The sequence below is a fragment of the Nicotiana tomentosiformis genome, chromosome 5 (assembly GCF_000390325.3).
Source record: "Nicotiana tomentosiformis chromosome 5, ASM39032v3, whole genome shotgun sequence".
NCBI lineage: Eukaryota > Viridiplantae > Streptophyta > Magnoliopsida > Solanales > Solanaceae > Nicotiana > Nicotiana tomentosiformis.
The window spans coordinates 26,391,990-26,405,576 of NC_090816.1; the positions used below are offsets into that span (position 1 = coordinate 26,391,990).

At 42.5% G+C, this 13,587-nt stretch overlaps 1 protein-coding gene across 1 annotated transcript; it reads right to left on the minus strand.

Annotated features, from left to right (window-relative positions):
- Positions 1 to 1,490: 1,490 nt before the first annotated feature.
- On the minus strand, positions 1,491 to 2,414 carry LOC138892069 (uncharacterized mitochondrial protein AtMg00860-like). The gene is made up of 2 exons (XM_070175762.1): positions 2,294 to 2,414; positions 1,491 to 1,849 (listed from the first exon to the last, which is right to left on the minus strand). The coding sequence occupies exons 1-2, from the start codon at positions 2,412 to 2,414 to the stop codon at positions 1,491 to 1,493; spliced, it is 480 nt and encodes a 159-aa protein (XP_070031863.1).
- Positions 2,415 to 13,587: the final 11,173 nt, after the last annotated feature.

The following is a 13,587-nucleotide window of genomic DNA, read 5'->3' on the forward strand; positions in this document are numbered from 1 at the left end:
TTCTTCCCGAACCTCAACACGCCTTTCATGGGTGAAATATTTAGCAGAACCTTCTCCCCAACCATGTAAGCAACATCATAGACCTTCCTGTCGGCATAACTCTTCTATCTAGACTGCGCCGTGCGAAGCTGCTCCTGAATCACTTTAACCTTCTCCAAAGCATCCTGAGCCAAATCAATACCCAATAGCCTAGTCTTACCCGGCTCAAACCAACCCACTGGAGATCGACATCGTCTCCCATATAAAGCCTCATACGGATCCATCCGAATGCTCGATTGGTAGATGTTATTGTAACCAAACTTCGTGAGTGGCAGAAACTGATCCTAAGAACCCCCGAAATCAATGACACAAGCGCGTAGCATATCCTCCAATATCTGAATAGTGCGCTCGGACTGTCCGTCCGTCTGAGGGTTAAATGATGTACTCAACTGAACCTGTGTACCTAATTCTCATTGTACTACCCTCCAAAATTGTGATGTAAACTGTGTACCCCGATCTGAAATGATGGATACTAGCACACCGTGGAGGCGAACAATCTCGCAGATATAAATCTCAGCCAACCGCTCCGAAGAATAAGTAGTTCCAACTGGAATGCAATGCGCATACTTGGTCAACCGATTTACAATCACCCAAACAGCATCAAACTTCCTCAAAGTCCGTGGGAGCCTGACTACGAAGGCCATGGTAATTCACTCCCACTTCCACTCCGAAATTTCAAGTCTCTGAAGCAATCCGCCCGGTCTCTGATGCTCGTACTTCACCTATTGACAATTTAAACACCGAGCTACAAACCCAACTATATCTTTCTTCATTTTTCTCCACCAATAGTGTTGCCTCAAGTCTTGGTACATCTTAGGGATACCTAGATGAATGGAATACCGCGAACTATGGGCTTCTTCAAGAATTAATTCATGCAGTCCATCTATATTTGACACACAAATACGACCCTGCATCCTCAATACCCTATCATCCCCAATAGTGACATCTCTGGCATCACCGTGCTGAACTATGTCCTTAAGGGCAAACAAATGGGATCATCATACTGGCACTCTCTAATGTGATCATATAAAGAAGACCGAGAAACCACACAAGCCAGAACCTGGCTGGGCTCCAAATCATCTAATCTCACGAAATGGTTGGCCAGGGCCTGAACATCAACTGCAAGAGGCCTTTCAACAATAGGAATAAATGCAAGGCTACCCATACTCACCGCCTTTCTACTCAAGGCATCGGCCACCATATTGGCATGATACAAAATGGTGATATCATAGTCCTTTAGCTGTTCTAACCATCTCCACTGCCTCAAATTTAGATCCTTCTGTTTGAATAAGTGCTGAAGACTCCGATGATCTGTAAATACCTCACAAGACATACTATAGAGATAGTGCCTCCAAATCTTCAATGCATGGACAATAGCTGCCAATTCTAAATCATGAACAGGGTAGTTCTTTTCATGTGGATTCAACAGACGCGAAGCACAACCAATCACTCTACCTTCCTGCATTAAGACACCCAATACCAATCCGAGAAGCATCACAATACACTGTATAAGAGCCTAAAGCTGAAGGCAAATCTAGAACTGGAGTTGCGGTCAAGGTAGTCTTGAGTTTCTGAAAGCTCTCTTCACACTCATCCGACCACCTGAATGGAGCACCCTTCTGTGTCAATTTAGTCAAAGGCGATGCAATAGACGAGAAGCCCTCCACAAAGCGGCGATAATAACTGGCTAAGCCGAGAAAACTACGAATCTTAGTAGCTGAAGATGGTCTGGGCCAACTTTCAACTGCCTCTATCTTCTTTGGGTCCACCTTAATTCCTTCATTGGACACTATGTGTCCCAAGAATGCCACTGAACTAAGCCAGAACTCACACTTAGAGAATTTGGTATAAAGTCTTTCCTCCCTCAACCTATGTAGTACAATGCTCAAGTATTGTGCATGTTCCTACTGACTCTGTGAATACACCAGAATATCATCAATAAACACTATGACAAATGGATCAAGATATGACTGGAATACAATATTTATCAAGTGCATAAATGTTGTTGGGGCGTTGGTCAGCCCAAAAGACATCACGTGGAACTCATAATGACCATAACAGGTCCGGAATGATGTCTTTAGAATATTCGAGTCCTGAATCTTCAACTGGTGATACCCAAACCTCAAGTCAATTTTAGAGAACACCCTTGCTCCCTTAAGCTGGTCAAATAAAACATCAATACACGGCAAAAGATACTTGTTCTTGATTGTAAATTTGTTCAACTGCATGTAGTCGATACACATCCGCATACTACCATCCTTCTTTTTCACAAACAGAACTGGTGCACCCCAAGGCGACACACTAGTCCTAATAAACTCCTTTTCAAGAAGTTCCAGAAGTTGCTTTATCAATTCTTTCAACTCAGCTGGTGCCATACGATACGGAAGAATAGAAATGGGCTGAATGCCCGACACCAAGTCAATACCGAAATCAATATCCCTGTTGAGTGGCATACCCGGTAGGTTTACAGAAATACATCTGGAAAGTATAGCACTATCGGTACTGAATTAATAGTAGGAGTATCTGCATCAACATCTCTCACAAAGGCCAAATATGACAAACACCCCTTCCCAACCATACGTTGGGCCTTCAAATAAGAAATTACCCTACTGGAAACAAAATCTAGGGAACCTCTCCTTTTGACCTTCGGCAATCCCAGCATCGCCAACGTCACGGTCTTTGCGTGACAGTCCGGAATAGAATGACATGTAGACAACTAATCCATACCTAAGATTACATCGAAACCAACCATGCTAAGCGATAAGAGATCAACTCTAGTCTCCAATCCCCCAATAGTTACCACACCTGACCGATACACACGGTCCACAATAATAGTATCGCCCACCGGCGTAGATATGCGAACAGGCGAAACTAAGGACTCACGGGGCATATCGAGATAATGAGCAAAATACGAAAATACATATGAATAAGTAGAACCAGGGTCGAATAATATAGAAGCTTCCCTGCGGCACATTGAGACAATACATATGATCACTGCATCTAAAGCAATGGTATCTGGCATGGCATGAAAAATATAGAATCGGGTGTGACCTCCACCTGATCGGTCTCCCCCTCTTGTGTGACCCCTAGTTGACTGACCCCCACCCCGAGCTGGCTGAGCGGGTGGCAAAGTAACTGGTGCTGAAGTTGTAGTCTGCTTCCTCTGCTGCACTATACCTCCTAGGCGATGAGGACACTGCCTCCACATATGCCCAAACTCCCCGCACTCAAAGAAACTCCCCGGTACTAGTGGTGGTTAGGATTGAATTTGGCCCTGAGAACCAGAGTAACCGCTAGAAGCACCTAGTGCAAATGAACCCTGAACTGAAGGAGCACGGGACGAACTCTGGGCTGGAAGAGCACTAAGAGTTGACTGACCCTAATGAGAACTGTGTGAACCATGGCTAGATGACGCACCATAGTGAACTGGACGACCCGTCTGAGCGTGTCTGTAAGGACGACCCCTGATGTGGTAGAACTGACCCCTTAAAAGAACACCGCTGAAACCACTTGATCCACGAGGCCTCTTGGCCTCCTTTTCTCCTAGCTTCTGGCTGCTGACCATCTCTATCTACCGAGCAATGTCAACTAACTCATCAAAAATAGCACCAGATACCCTCTCCCGAGTCATAAGTAACCGCAGCTAATATGTGAGGCCATCACTGAACCTCCTAATCCTCTTCCTATCAGTAGGAACCAACCAAACTGCGTGACGAGACAACTCAAAAAACCTTATCTCGTACTGGGTCACAAGTATGCCATCATGTCGAAGCTTCTCAAACTGTCTGCGCAGTTCCTCCCTACAAGACTCCGACACGAACTTCTCTAAAAAAAGAACAGAGAACTCCTGCCATATAAGTGGTAATGCACCGACCGGCCTGCACCTCTCATAATCCTCTCACCATCTGAAGGCACCCCTATAAAACTGAAAAGTAGTAAACGAGACTCCACTGGTCTTTAGAATAGCCGCTGTCTGAAGTATCCGCTGGCACTTATCCAGAAACCCTGAGAATCCTCTCACTCAGCACTGCTAAATAATGAAGGTTGAAGCCTCCCAAATCTCTCAAGTCTCTTCTACTCATTATCTGCCATTACGGGGACTACCAGGGTTTGAGCAGTTGTAGCCGGCTGGCTGGTAGTTCCCCCGGTATCTGAAGTCCCTGCACTACCTGCTCTAGAGTATGGGTAACAGGGGTATGAGTACCACCCCCGACCTGAGAAGTGCCTGGTGCGGACTGAGCCAAAACCACCTGATCAAGGCCTGTGCAAACAGTCAATATCTATGCTAGAGCCTCCTAAAGGCCCGGAATCACAATATGCACAACTGGTGCCTGAGCTTGTCCCGCCGGCTCAACTATATCTGGAATTTTCTTCTGAGCTGGAGCAACTGGTGGTTCTACAAGTTCCACTCCAACTGTTGTACGAGCTACACTTCGACCTCGACCCCGGCCTCTACCACGGCCCCGGCCTCTCGCGACCCTAACTGGTGGCACTAGTGGTTGACCGTCTGATCCGGTAGTATGTATCCTCACCGTCTATAAGAGAATAGAATAATAGAAATATAGTTTCCGAAATCAAAAAAATCACACAATAGAATACAAGAAAGTAAAATTTTCCTAAGGGTTCGTCAGCCTCTCAAATATAAGTACAGACATCTCTGTACCGATCTGCAAGACTCTACTAAACCTTCTCATGACTCGTGAGACCTATGTAACATAGGATCTGATACCAACTTGTCACGACCCAAAATCCTAACCTGTCATGATGGCGCCTATCGTGGTACTAGGCAAGCCGACAATCTCGATAAACCACAATTTCCTTTAAGTTTGAAAACATAATGTACAAATTTAATAGAAAAACTTCACGCATACTGATATAAAATACACTCCCAAAATTCGGTGTCACTGAGTACATGAGCATCTAAATGATAACATAGTCTGACTGATAAAAACACTGTCTAGAAAATATAGAACAGTATAATCAACTGAAAGAAAAGAGAGACAAGGTCTGCGAAACACCAGCAACTACCTCGGAATCTTTGTAAAATCAACTACGCTAAGAAAATCAACACCCACTATGTCCGAGAACACCTGGATCTGCACACGAAGTGCATGGTGTAGTATGAGTACAACTAACTCAATAAGTAACAATACTAAATAAAGAACTGAAAGTAGTGACGATCTTCACAGCTAAGTCCAACTACAGTAATTTCCAACATAAGAAAGTAGGCAAGCTTTCAAGTTCAACAATTAATGCCCAAACAGAAATTTCATATCAAGTTCAACTGAAACAGAAGATAATATCTCTCAAAATTTTCCAAAACAGTGATATATGACAGCTGAAGTGCAACAATAATGAAATCAATGCATCCTCTCAGATCAACAGTCACCCAGTCCTCTCATTTACTCCAACCTCACAATCATTCTTTCCTCACAATCACTCATTTCTCTCAATCACTCAGCACTCGGCACTCGCACTCAGTATGTACCTGCGCTCACCGGGGGTGTGTACAGACTCCGGAGGGGCTCCTTTAACCAAGCGCTATAACAAGCCAATCATGGCATAAATCAATGAAACATGCTGCGGCGTGCAACCCGATCCCATAATATCTTCACAATCAGGCCCTCGGCCTCACTCAATCATCAACCTCTCCAGTCTCTCGGGCTCTCAGAAATCATGATAAGTAGCCAAAACAGCAATGGTATGATGCATCAATAATGAACAATAGAGATTGAGATGTAATGTGCAAGTAAAACTGCGACTAAGTACAAAATAGCAATTTACCAGATAGTTCAACATGTACACGACCTCTGTGGGTCCCTACCGTGTCAACATATGGTTTAAACATGATTTATAGTTCGATTTCTCTAATACGTGAACAATGTACGGATATCAACAGATTATTCAACTACACAGTTCCATGGAATTGATCAAGTCATAATTCCTACGGTGCACGCCCACACACCCGTCACCTAGCATGCACGTCATCTCAAAACCAATCATATAACATATAATCCAGAGTTTCATACCCTTAGGATCAAATTTAGAACTGTTACTTACCTTAACCCGTGAAATTCTTTATTCTGCTATGCCCTTGCCTTGCTTATCGGCCTCCTAACGCCTCGAATCTAGTCACAATTAATTCGATTAAGACAATACAAATTATAGGAATTAATTCCATATGAAAATAAAAATTTTCCAACAAAAACCAAAATTGCACTCAAATATCGCCTGTGGGGCCCATGTCTCGGAACCTGACAAAAGTTACAAAATATGAACGCACATTCAACCACAAGTATAACAATATAAATTTTACCAAAATCCGACATCAACTCGACCTTTAAATCTTATATTCTTATTATGAAATCCCTAGGCCCAAATCCTTTAATTTTGCCTAAAAACATGTAATCTAGTCGAAATACTCAATGATAATCCAATATTATTGACTAACATAATGACAAGTTACTTACCTCAAGATTTTCCATGATTTCTCGCTCAAAGATCGCCTCAACCAGTGTTGGAAATGTTAGAAATCAAGCCAAAATCGTGAACCCTTGTTTTTAACATTCTATCCAGGTTTTACGTACCTGCGACCGCATATCAGCACCTGCGAAACCGCTTCTGCGGAAGCCACTTAATTTCCCGAGGCCCACATCTGCATTCCTTGTCCAGCACTTGCGGCGCCGCTTCTGCGGCCTTCCATCCGCTTCTGCGAAAATAGGCCTCTTCCTCAACTCCGCATCTACGGAGCCTCGCTCGTACCTGCGGGCTCGCAAATGCGGTCAACCCCTCGCACCTGTGTCTTGCCTAGGACAACCCATATCCGCTTCTACGTAAAACGATCCACATTTGCGGCATCGCACCTGCGGCCAATCCCTCAAAGGTGTGATCACACCAGAAGACAGAAATTTCCATATTTCTTCTGAGTCTAAATTTGATCCGTTAACCATCCGAAACTCACCCAAGAACCTGAGACCTCAACCAAATACACCAACAATTCCTAAAATATCATACGAACTTTTTTGAATCCTCAAATCACATCAAACAAACTAAAACCATGAATCACACCCGAATTCAAGCATAATAAAACTAAGAATTTTCGACTTCTACATTCGATGTCGAAACCTATCAAATCAAGTTCGATTGACCTCAGATAAAAAAGTCATAAATGACATAATAGACCTATTTCAATTTTCAGAATCAGATTCATTTATATATAAGTCAACATCCGGTCAACTATTTTAACTTAAGCTTTAAAATATGGAACTAAGTGTTCCAATTCATTCCAAAACCTCTCCGGACGCGAACCACTTACCCTATATATATATATATATATATATATATAAAGTTTTTACAATGGCCAAACGGCCTTAATAAAAAGTACAAAGTACAAAAATACAAAAACAAAGGAAAATACAAGGCACTTAAACGGCCTAATCTTCACCGAAGCCCGCCTCATCGCCAGGGTCTTCGGAGTCCCCTCCACCCTCGGATCCGCTCGAACTCTCGGAGTCTTTTTCATCCTCAGGATACACCAACTTTTTGGCCTCGGCTTCGTGTCACTTAGCACTCTCGTTCTCAGCCGATAAGTCAAAACCCCGAGCATGAATTTCCTTGAGGGCCTCTCTTCGGGATTACAACTTCATGTGCTTGACGACGTCTTTCAGTCAATCTTGGGCCGCCTCGGCATCGGCCTTATATTGAGCCACTATCTCGTTGGTATCTGCTTTGATCACCGCAACCACCAACTTGGCTGTTTCTAGCTCCTTGGCAAGAGTTTCTGGATCGGAGACGGCCGAGCGTAGCTGAGACCGGAGCTCCTCAACTTTTTAGGCCCACACCTCGGCATTTTCCTTTGCTGCCTGAAGCTGGACCTCTGCCGAAATTAGTTGCGCCCGAAAAGTCTCCTTTTTCGAGGCCAGGCGGTCCATCCTGACTCTCTATTCTTCGGCCTCGACCTTAACTGCATCCATATCAGCTCAGAGTTGGTCGATCCGATCGATTTTCTGTTGGACCTATGGATTCCGACCATTAGTCACCGTGTCTAGCTCATCGTCACTAACTTCAAATATATTTACCTGTACGACCAAGTCGGCATGCTCCTTTTGAGCCACCTCCAACTCCGCTCGGAGGCTCTTAGCCTCCCCTCCACGCTGCTCGCTGAGGAGGCTGTAAGTATCTCTCTTCTCAGTGAGCCCTCGGACATCGAATTTGAGTTGGTTCAACTCGTCCCGATATCGAAGGAAATTTTCATGGTAAAGCACCGAGGCCTACAAACACAAAAGAAAAATATTAAGGTTATCTATGAATTAGTCTAAATACGAATTAAAGTCATCGAGATATATCTAAAGTTACCTGGTATAGTGCCTGTTGTGCTTCGTTGAACAGGCATGGCATATCTATCTCGTTCATCTTGGATTGGTCTTTCTCAGTCACCAGACACCAAAGGTAGCTGGCCACCCATACGGGGGCAGAGAGGACCCGGGCATACTCCGGAATGGAGATGATGATAGACCGTTTCCGGACAGGATCCACACTCGGAGTTGGGAACCGGTTGGTCAGTTTCTAGCTTGAGGAAGGCCTGCTTGCTCCCGAAGATGGACTCTTCTTCGGCACCTCTATGTCACCCAATCCGGTGACGGCCTCCGTGGCGGTAGAATCCATACCATCAAAAACGCCGCGAAAGTGGTCGTCCGCCCCATGGACCCCCTCACTGGGGCGTTCTTTCACCGTTTGGGACTCATTATACATGGACTCGATGAATGAGGGTAACTCGGTGATGTCTACCACACTGAGTACTTTCGGGGAAGCATCGGCCCCGCGATCCTCGTCGGCCTCTCTAGATTGAGGAAGGCCGATCTGGAGGTTCTCTGGTTTGGAGGCCCCTTTCCCTTCGAGTTGCGATGGCACATAGGCCATCAAGACAAATGCTCTTCGGATTCGTCTCTCAGCTCGGGCACTGGTGCTGTCTTTTGACTTGCGCACCAGCCTTCTTTTTGTTTTCTTTTTCTCCGATATCGGGGAAATTGGAGCCCTTTTTCTTTTATTCTCTTTAGCATGTCTCGGAGCAGGGGACTCGATAGGTAAGTCCTCACTACAGGCTAGAGGCCTCAGTTCGACATCCTTGGATAAACCTGCAAAGAGAAGTAAAGGGAGTGAGGACTTAATGATAAAAGAGGAATCCAAATATTACCTACTCAGGAAAGGAGTCTCACCATGGGAACGAGCCTCCCAACAGCCCTTCAAGAGCTTGTTCCATGAGCGCTCGGAGTAGGGCATCTGTGATATGATACCCTCTACCCACTCCTAGAGTCGAGGAATGATATTCGGGACCCAAGCAATGGTTGCACCACCACAAAACACCTATAATAAAGAAGGAAATAAGTATAAAATCGACTTTCGAAAATAAAATTGTACTTATGTGATATATTCCACTTCTCCGAGAATGGCATGCGCTCAGCTGGGATCAGGTTCGGAGTCCTCACTCGGACAAAACGGCCATGCCAGCCTCGATCCCGGTCTTCATTAATGCTCTAGAACGGGGCTTTGCTGGCCCAGCGCATAAGCTTTATCAGTCCTCCGAGAAGATTTGGGGATTGTACAAGCATAGAAGATGGTCGATAGTGAGCGAGCACACATCGATTCTGATCACAAAGAACCGGAGGAGGATCACGATCCTCCAAAAAGAAGGTTGAATCAGACCGAGGCATACCCCGTACCTATTACAGAAATCAACGATGACCGGGTCCATCGGGCCCAATGTAATGGGATAAGTGTAAATACTTTGGTATCCCTGGACGTGGGTGGTAATGGATCCATCGGGGTCAGGGATCACTATGCCCTTACCGGCCCAGTTGAAGTTTTTTCGGACCGTAGGGAGGACTTCTTCAGTGATCGAGCATATGTACCTCAAGACCTCATCACACCGGCCTTGAACGGAGAAAGGTTTTTCAACCTTAAAATCGGCGTTGACCAAGCATCCTATAAGGATGAACATTTTCAAAGGGGGTTCCGGTACTGGTTCATCGACGGCAGTACGCGAAACAGTCTCCTCGGCCTCAGTAGCCGGCCGTGAAGTAGAAGGGGTGTCTTTCTGGGGAACGGTTTTGGAAGTCTTTGCCATTTCTTTAAAAGATGAAGGAAAAATGGAGAAAGAAAGAAAGTTGAAGGATTGTACTTATTGGCTTGAGATGAAGATAAACAAGAGTTCTTGCAGAAGATTTCAGATAACTGGAGTGAAAGTGCTAGAAAATATTGAAATCTTAAGGGTACGAGGGTAGAAGGTTTGAATTTAAAGTTAAAATAAGCAAAGGAGGAGGTATTTATAGTATTTCAGCGACGGTTTGCATCCAGGAATGGTCGACCGATGACTGACATGCTTTTAATGCCATCAGGACTTGACTGACGAGACATTTCGGTTGTTTTGTCGTTTTTGTCACGGTGTATCAAAGTGAGGATCGGAAGCTCATGTCGATTCTCATCGTCTACTCTCCGAAAAACGAGGGACTATCTGTATATGGTCAAAATAGAGCTCGTGGTTCATCGTAGCCTCCGACATAGTGAGCCAGGCTCAAGACATGACAATAGAGGACTGAAGATCGACCACGAGTCCCACCGGGCTAGAACTCGGAGACAGGACTCCTGCCTTCGAGAATATCGGGGCCATAATCTCGGAATCGGTCCTAACCTCAAACGAGTTTGAAGTAACATTGTCAGCATAGTCAACGGAAGACCGAAATATATGTGACTGGCCGAATATTACGGCGGGAATCTCGGCACGTACCGATAAATAATCGGCAATAAGTAAATCAAAAGATTTTTTTACCTTTTGTAGAATTATACCTAAAGTAAGACTCCTCCACTATATAAATGGGGTCTGATAATTCATAAAGTACGTTGCAACACTCATTCCAAAGCAATATATCATTATTTTTCTGTTATTAGTTATTCTCTTTTCGTTCATCAGTGCTTGTTGTTACGATCCCAGATCGAGTGCAAATATTTCAGTAAGGTTTAAATCGTCTTCCTCGTGTGGTTTGAACTTACTTTATCTTTATTTATTTAATTTATCTTTATTTACTGCTTTGTGTTAAATAAATCCGCGTATCCTCAAAACCATTCACAAATTTAATTGTTGTCCAATTTTAAGGGTAAATAAATATAAACATTTTGCAACAACTAGCAATTAGTGAAGAATGGTCAACCATAAATAAAAATGCATAGATTTAATTTATATACCCTGTTAATGTAGTTTAGCCCAACAAAACAGGTTTTTTTCTGACTATCCTTTTAATTATGAGATTACTAATTAATGTTTATCTAAGAGTTGTACTTCTAAAATCTTATAAATATTCTGATTGCATAAATAATACATTGTTAGTACACAAAATTTAAACTCAAAAGTGTGATGACCCAAAATGTCATCTTTAAATTTAATAAGTAATTTTGTGTTTTAAGACCTTGAAAAGAACCATTTATCATTCCTTGACTTGTGTGCACAGTCCGTACAATTTTTTGAAAAGTTTTTATGTGAAAAATAGATTAAAATGGGAAATAGAGCTTTAAAACTCAACTAAGTTGACTTTGGTCAATATTTTGAGCAAACGGACCCGGATCAGTATTTTAAAAATTCTAGTAGGTCCGTATCGTGATTTGGGACTTGGACGTATGCCCGGAATCGAATTCCGAGGTCCCTAGCCCAAGTTATGGAATTTTGATAAAAAAATTAAAAGCTTAAAAGCTTAATAATTTCTAAGAAATTACTGATGTTGGATTTATTGACCTCGGGTCCGTATTTTGGGCTGGCACGTCTTGTACTTCGCGTTCGCGACATAGTGACTGCGTTCGTGAAGGCTTGAGGTTCAAAGCTTCGCCTTCGCGATAGAAGCCTCGCGTTCGCGAAGGGAAAGAGACTGGCTAGGAAAATTAGCCTTCGCATTCGCGAAGGCCAAGCCAGGCCTGCATCGCGTTCGCGAAGAGTAAAATTTGACAGCACATAATTGTGCTTCGTGAACGCGAGGCACTGACCATGTTCGCGAAGGGTAAAAATCCCAGAAACAGAACTTAAGTTCTCGAAATGGGGTTTCGACTTATTTTCAATTCTTTCCCATTTTTGAGCTCGGGTAAGGCGATTTTTGGGCGATTTTTATGGGAAAACATTGGGGTAAGTGTTCCTTATCCTATATTGATTATATTTCATGATTTCATAATCATTTATATCATGAATCCGTGAATTTATGGAAGAAAAATCAGATTTTTATAAAATCTTCCAAAAACAAAAATTTAAGATTTGAAGGTCCATTTGATATCGGAATTGGACAAATTTGGTATGGTTGAACTCGTATCGGAACGGGTGTTCGGATTTCGCAAGTTTTTGAGGATTTGAGACGTGGGTCCTACTGTCAAATATTTTAATGAATTTTAAATTTTTATTCGGAAAATTTGTAAATTCATATGGAATTAATTCCTATGATTAGTATTGAATATATTGAATTGTTTGTGAATAGATTTGAAGCTTTCAAAGGCAAATTTAAAAGGAAAAGCTGTGGTTGAATAATTGATTTGGAATTTGCAAAGCGAGGTAAGTGTCGTGGTTAACCTTGACTTGAGGGAATAGAACCCTTAATTTAATTGTTATGTGAAGTGTATGTGAATGACTTATAGGCGAGGTGACGAGTATCTATACGTCGTCAAATTAATTATTTGCCTGCTTACTTGAAAAATTATAAATTATTTTAAATCATGAATTAATTATTATAATAATTATTTCTTTCATATTCTTTGCCAAATATTAATTTTTGAATTCCTGCATTAATTGTTACATGCTACTTGAATTATGTGTCTTAATTGTTATTTGACATTTAGCATATTAAATATTAAACTGTCTATTTTCTCCCTGACTTCTATAATAATTTGTTATTTAATCTTGTCTGTTTCATGATTAAATTATATTTAATGTATGCTTGTTGTCTTATAATTTCATATTAATTGTTGCATTTATTGGAAAAATTTCTTCTATAAGAATTGATTGAAATGAAAATATTGGAGGATCGGGTTGCACGCCGCAACAGACTTATGAAAAGTTAATATTGGAGGATCGGGTTGCACGCCGCAACAGATTGGAGGATCGGGTTGCACGCCGCAACAGACTTGTTAAAAAGTTAATATTGGAGGATCGGGTTGCACGGCGCAACAGACTTATTAAAAGTCAATATTGGGGGATCGGATTGCACGCCGCAATAGACTTAATAAAAAGTAAATATTGGGGGATCGGATTGCACGCCGCAACAGACTTATTTAAAAGTCTATATATATACTTGATTGAAATAAATATATAACAGACTTGATTAAAATGAATATATTAGAGGAGCGGGTTGCACGCCGCAACAGAACTGAATGTAAATATATTGTGAGAGTGGGTTGCACGCTGCAACAGAATTGAATGTGAATATATTGTGAGAGCGGGTTGCACGCTGCAACAGAATTAATGGAAATGATAATTGGTTATGATTGCTGAGTTGCCTTCAATTATTATAAAAGAATTACCTG

What these genes read in the sequence shown, in the direction of transcription:
- LOC138892069 (XM_070175762.1), bottom strand. Translation starts at nt 2,414, where the DNA reads ATGGCACCAGCTGAGTTGAAAGAATTGATAAAGCAACTTCTGGAACTT. An exon ending in GTTTGTGAAAAAGAAGGATG is followed by an intron (nt 1,850 to 2,293) that starts GTAGTATGCGGA and finishes GGCTTAGTTCAG; the next exon opens with TGGCATTCTTGGGACACATA.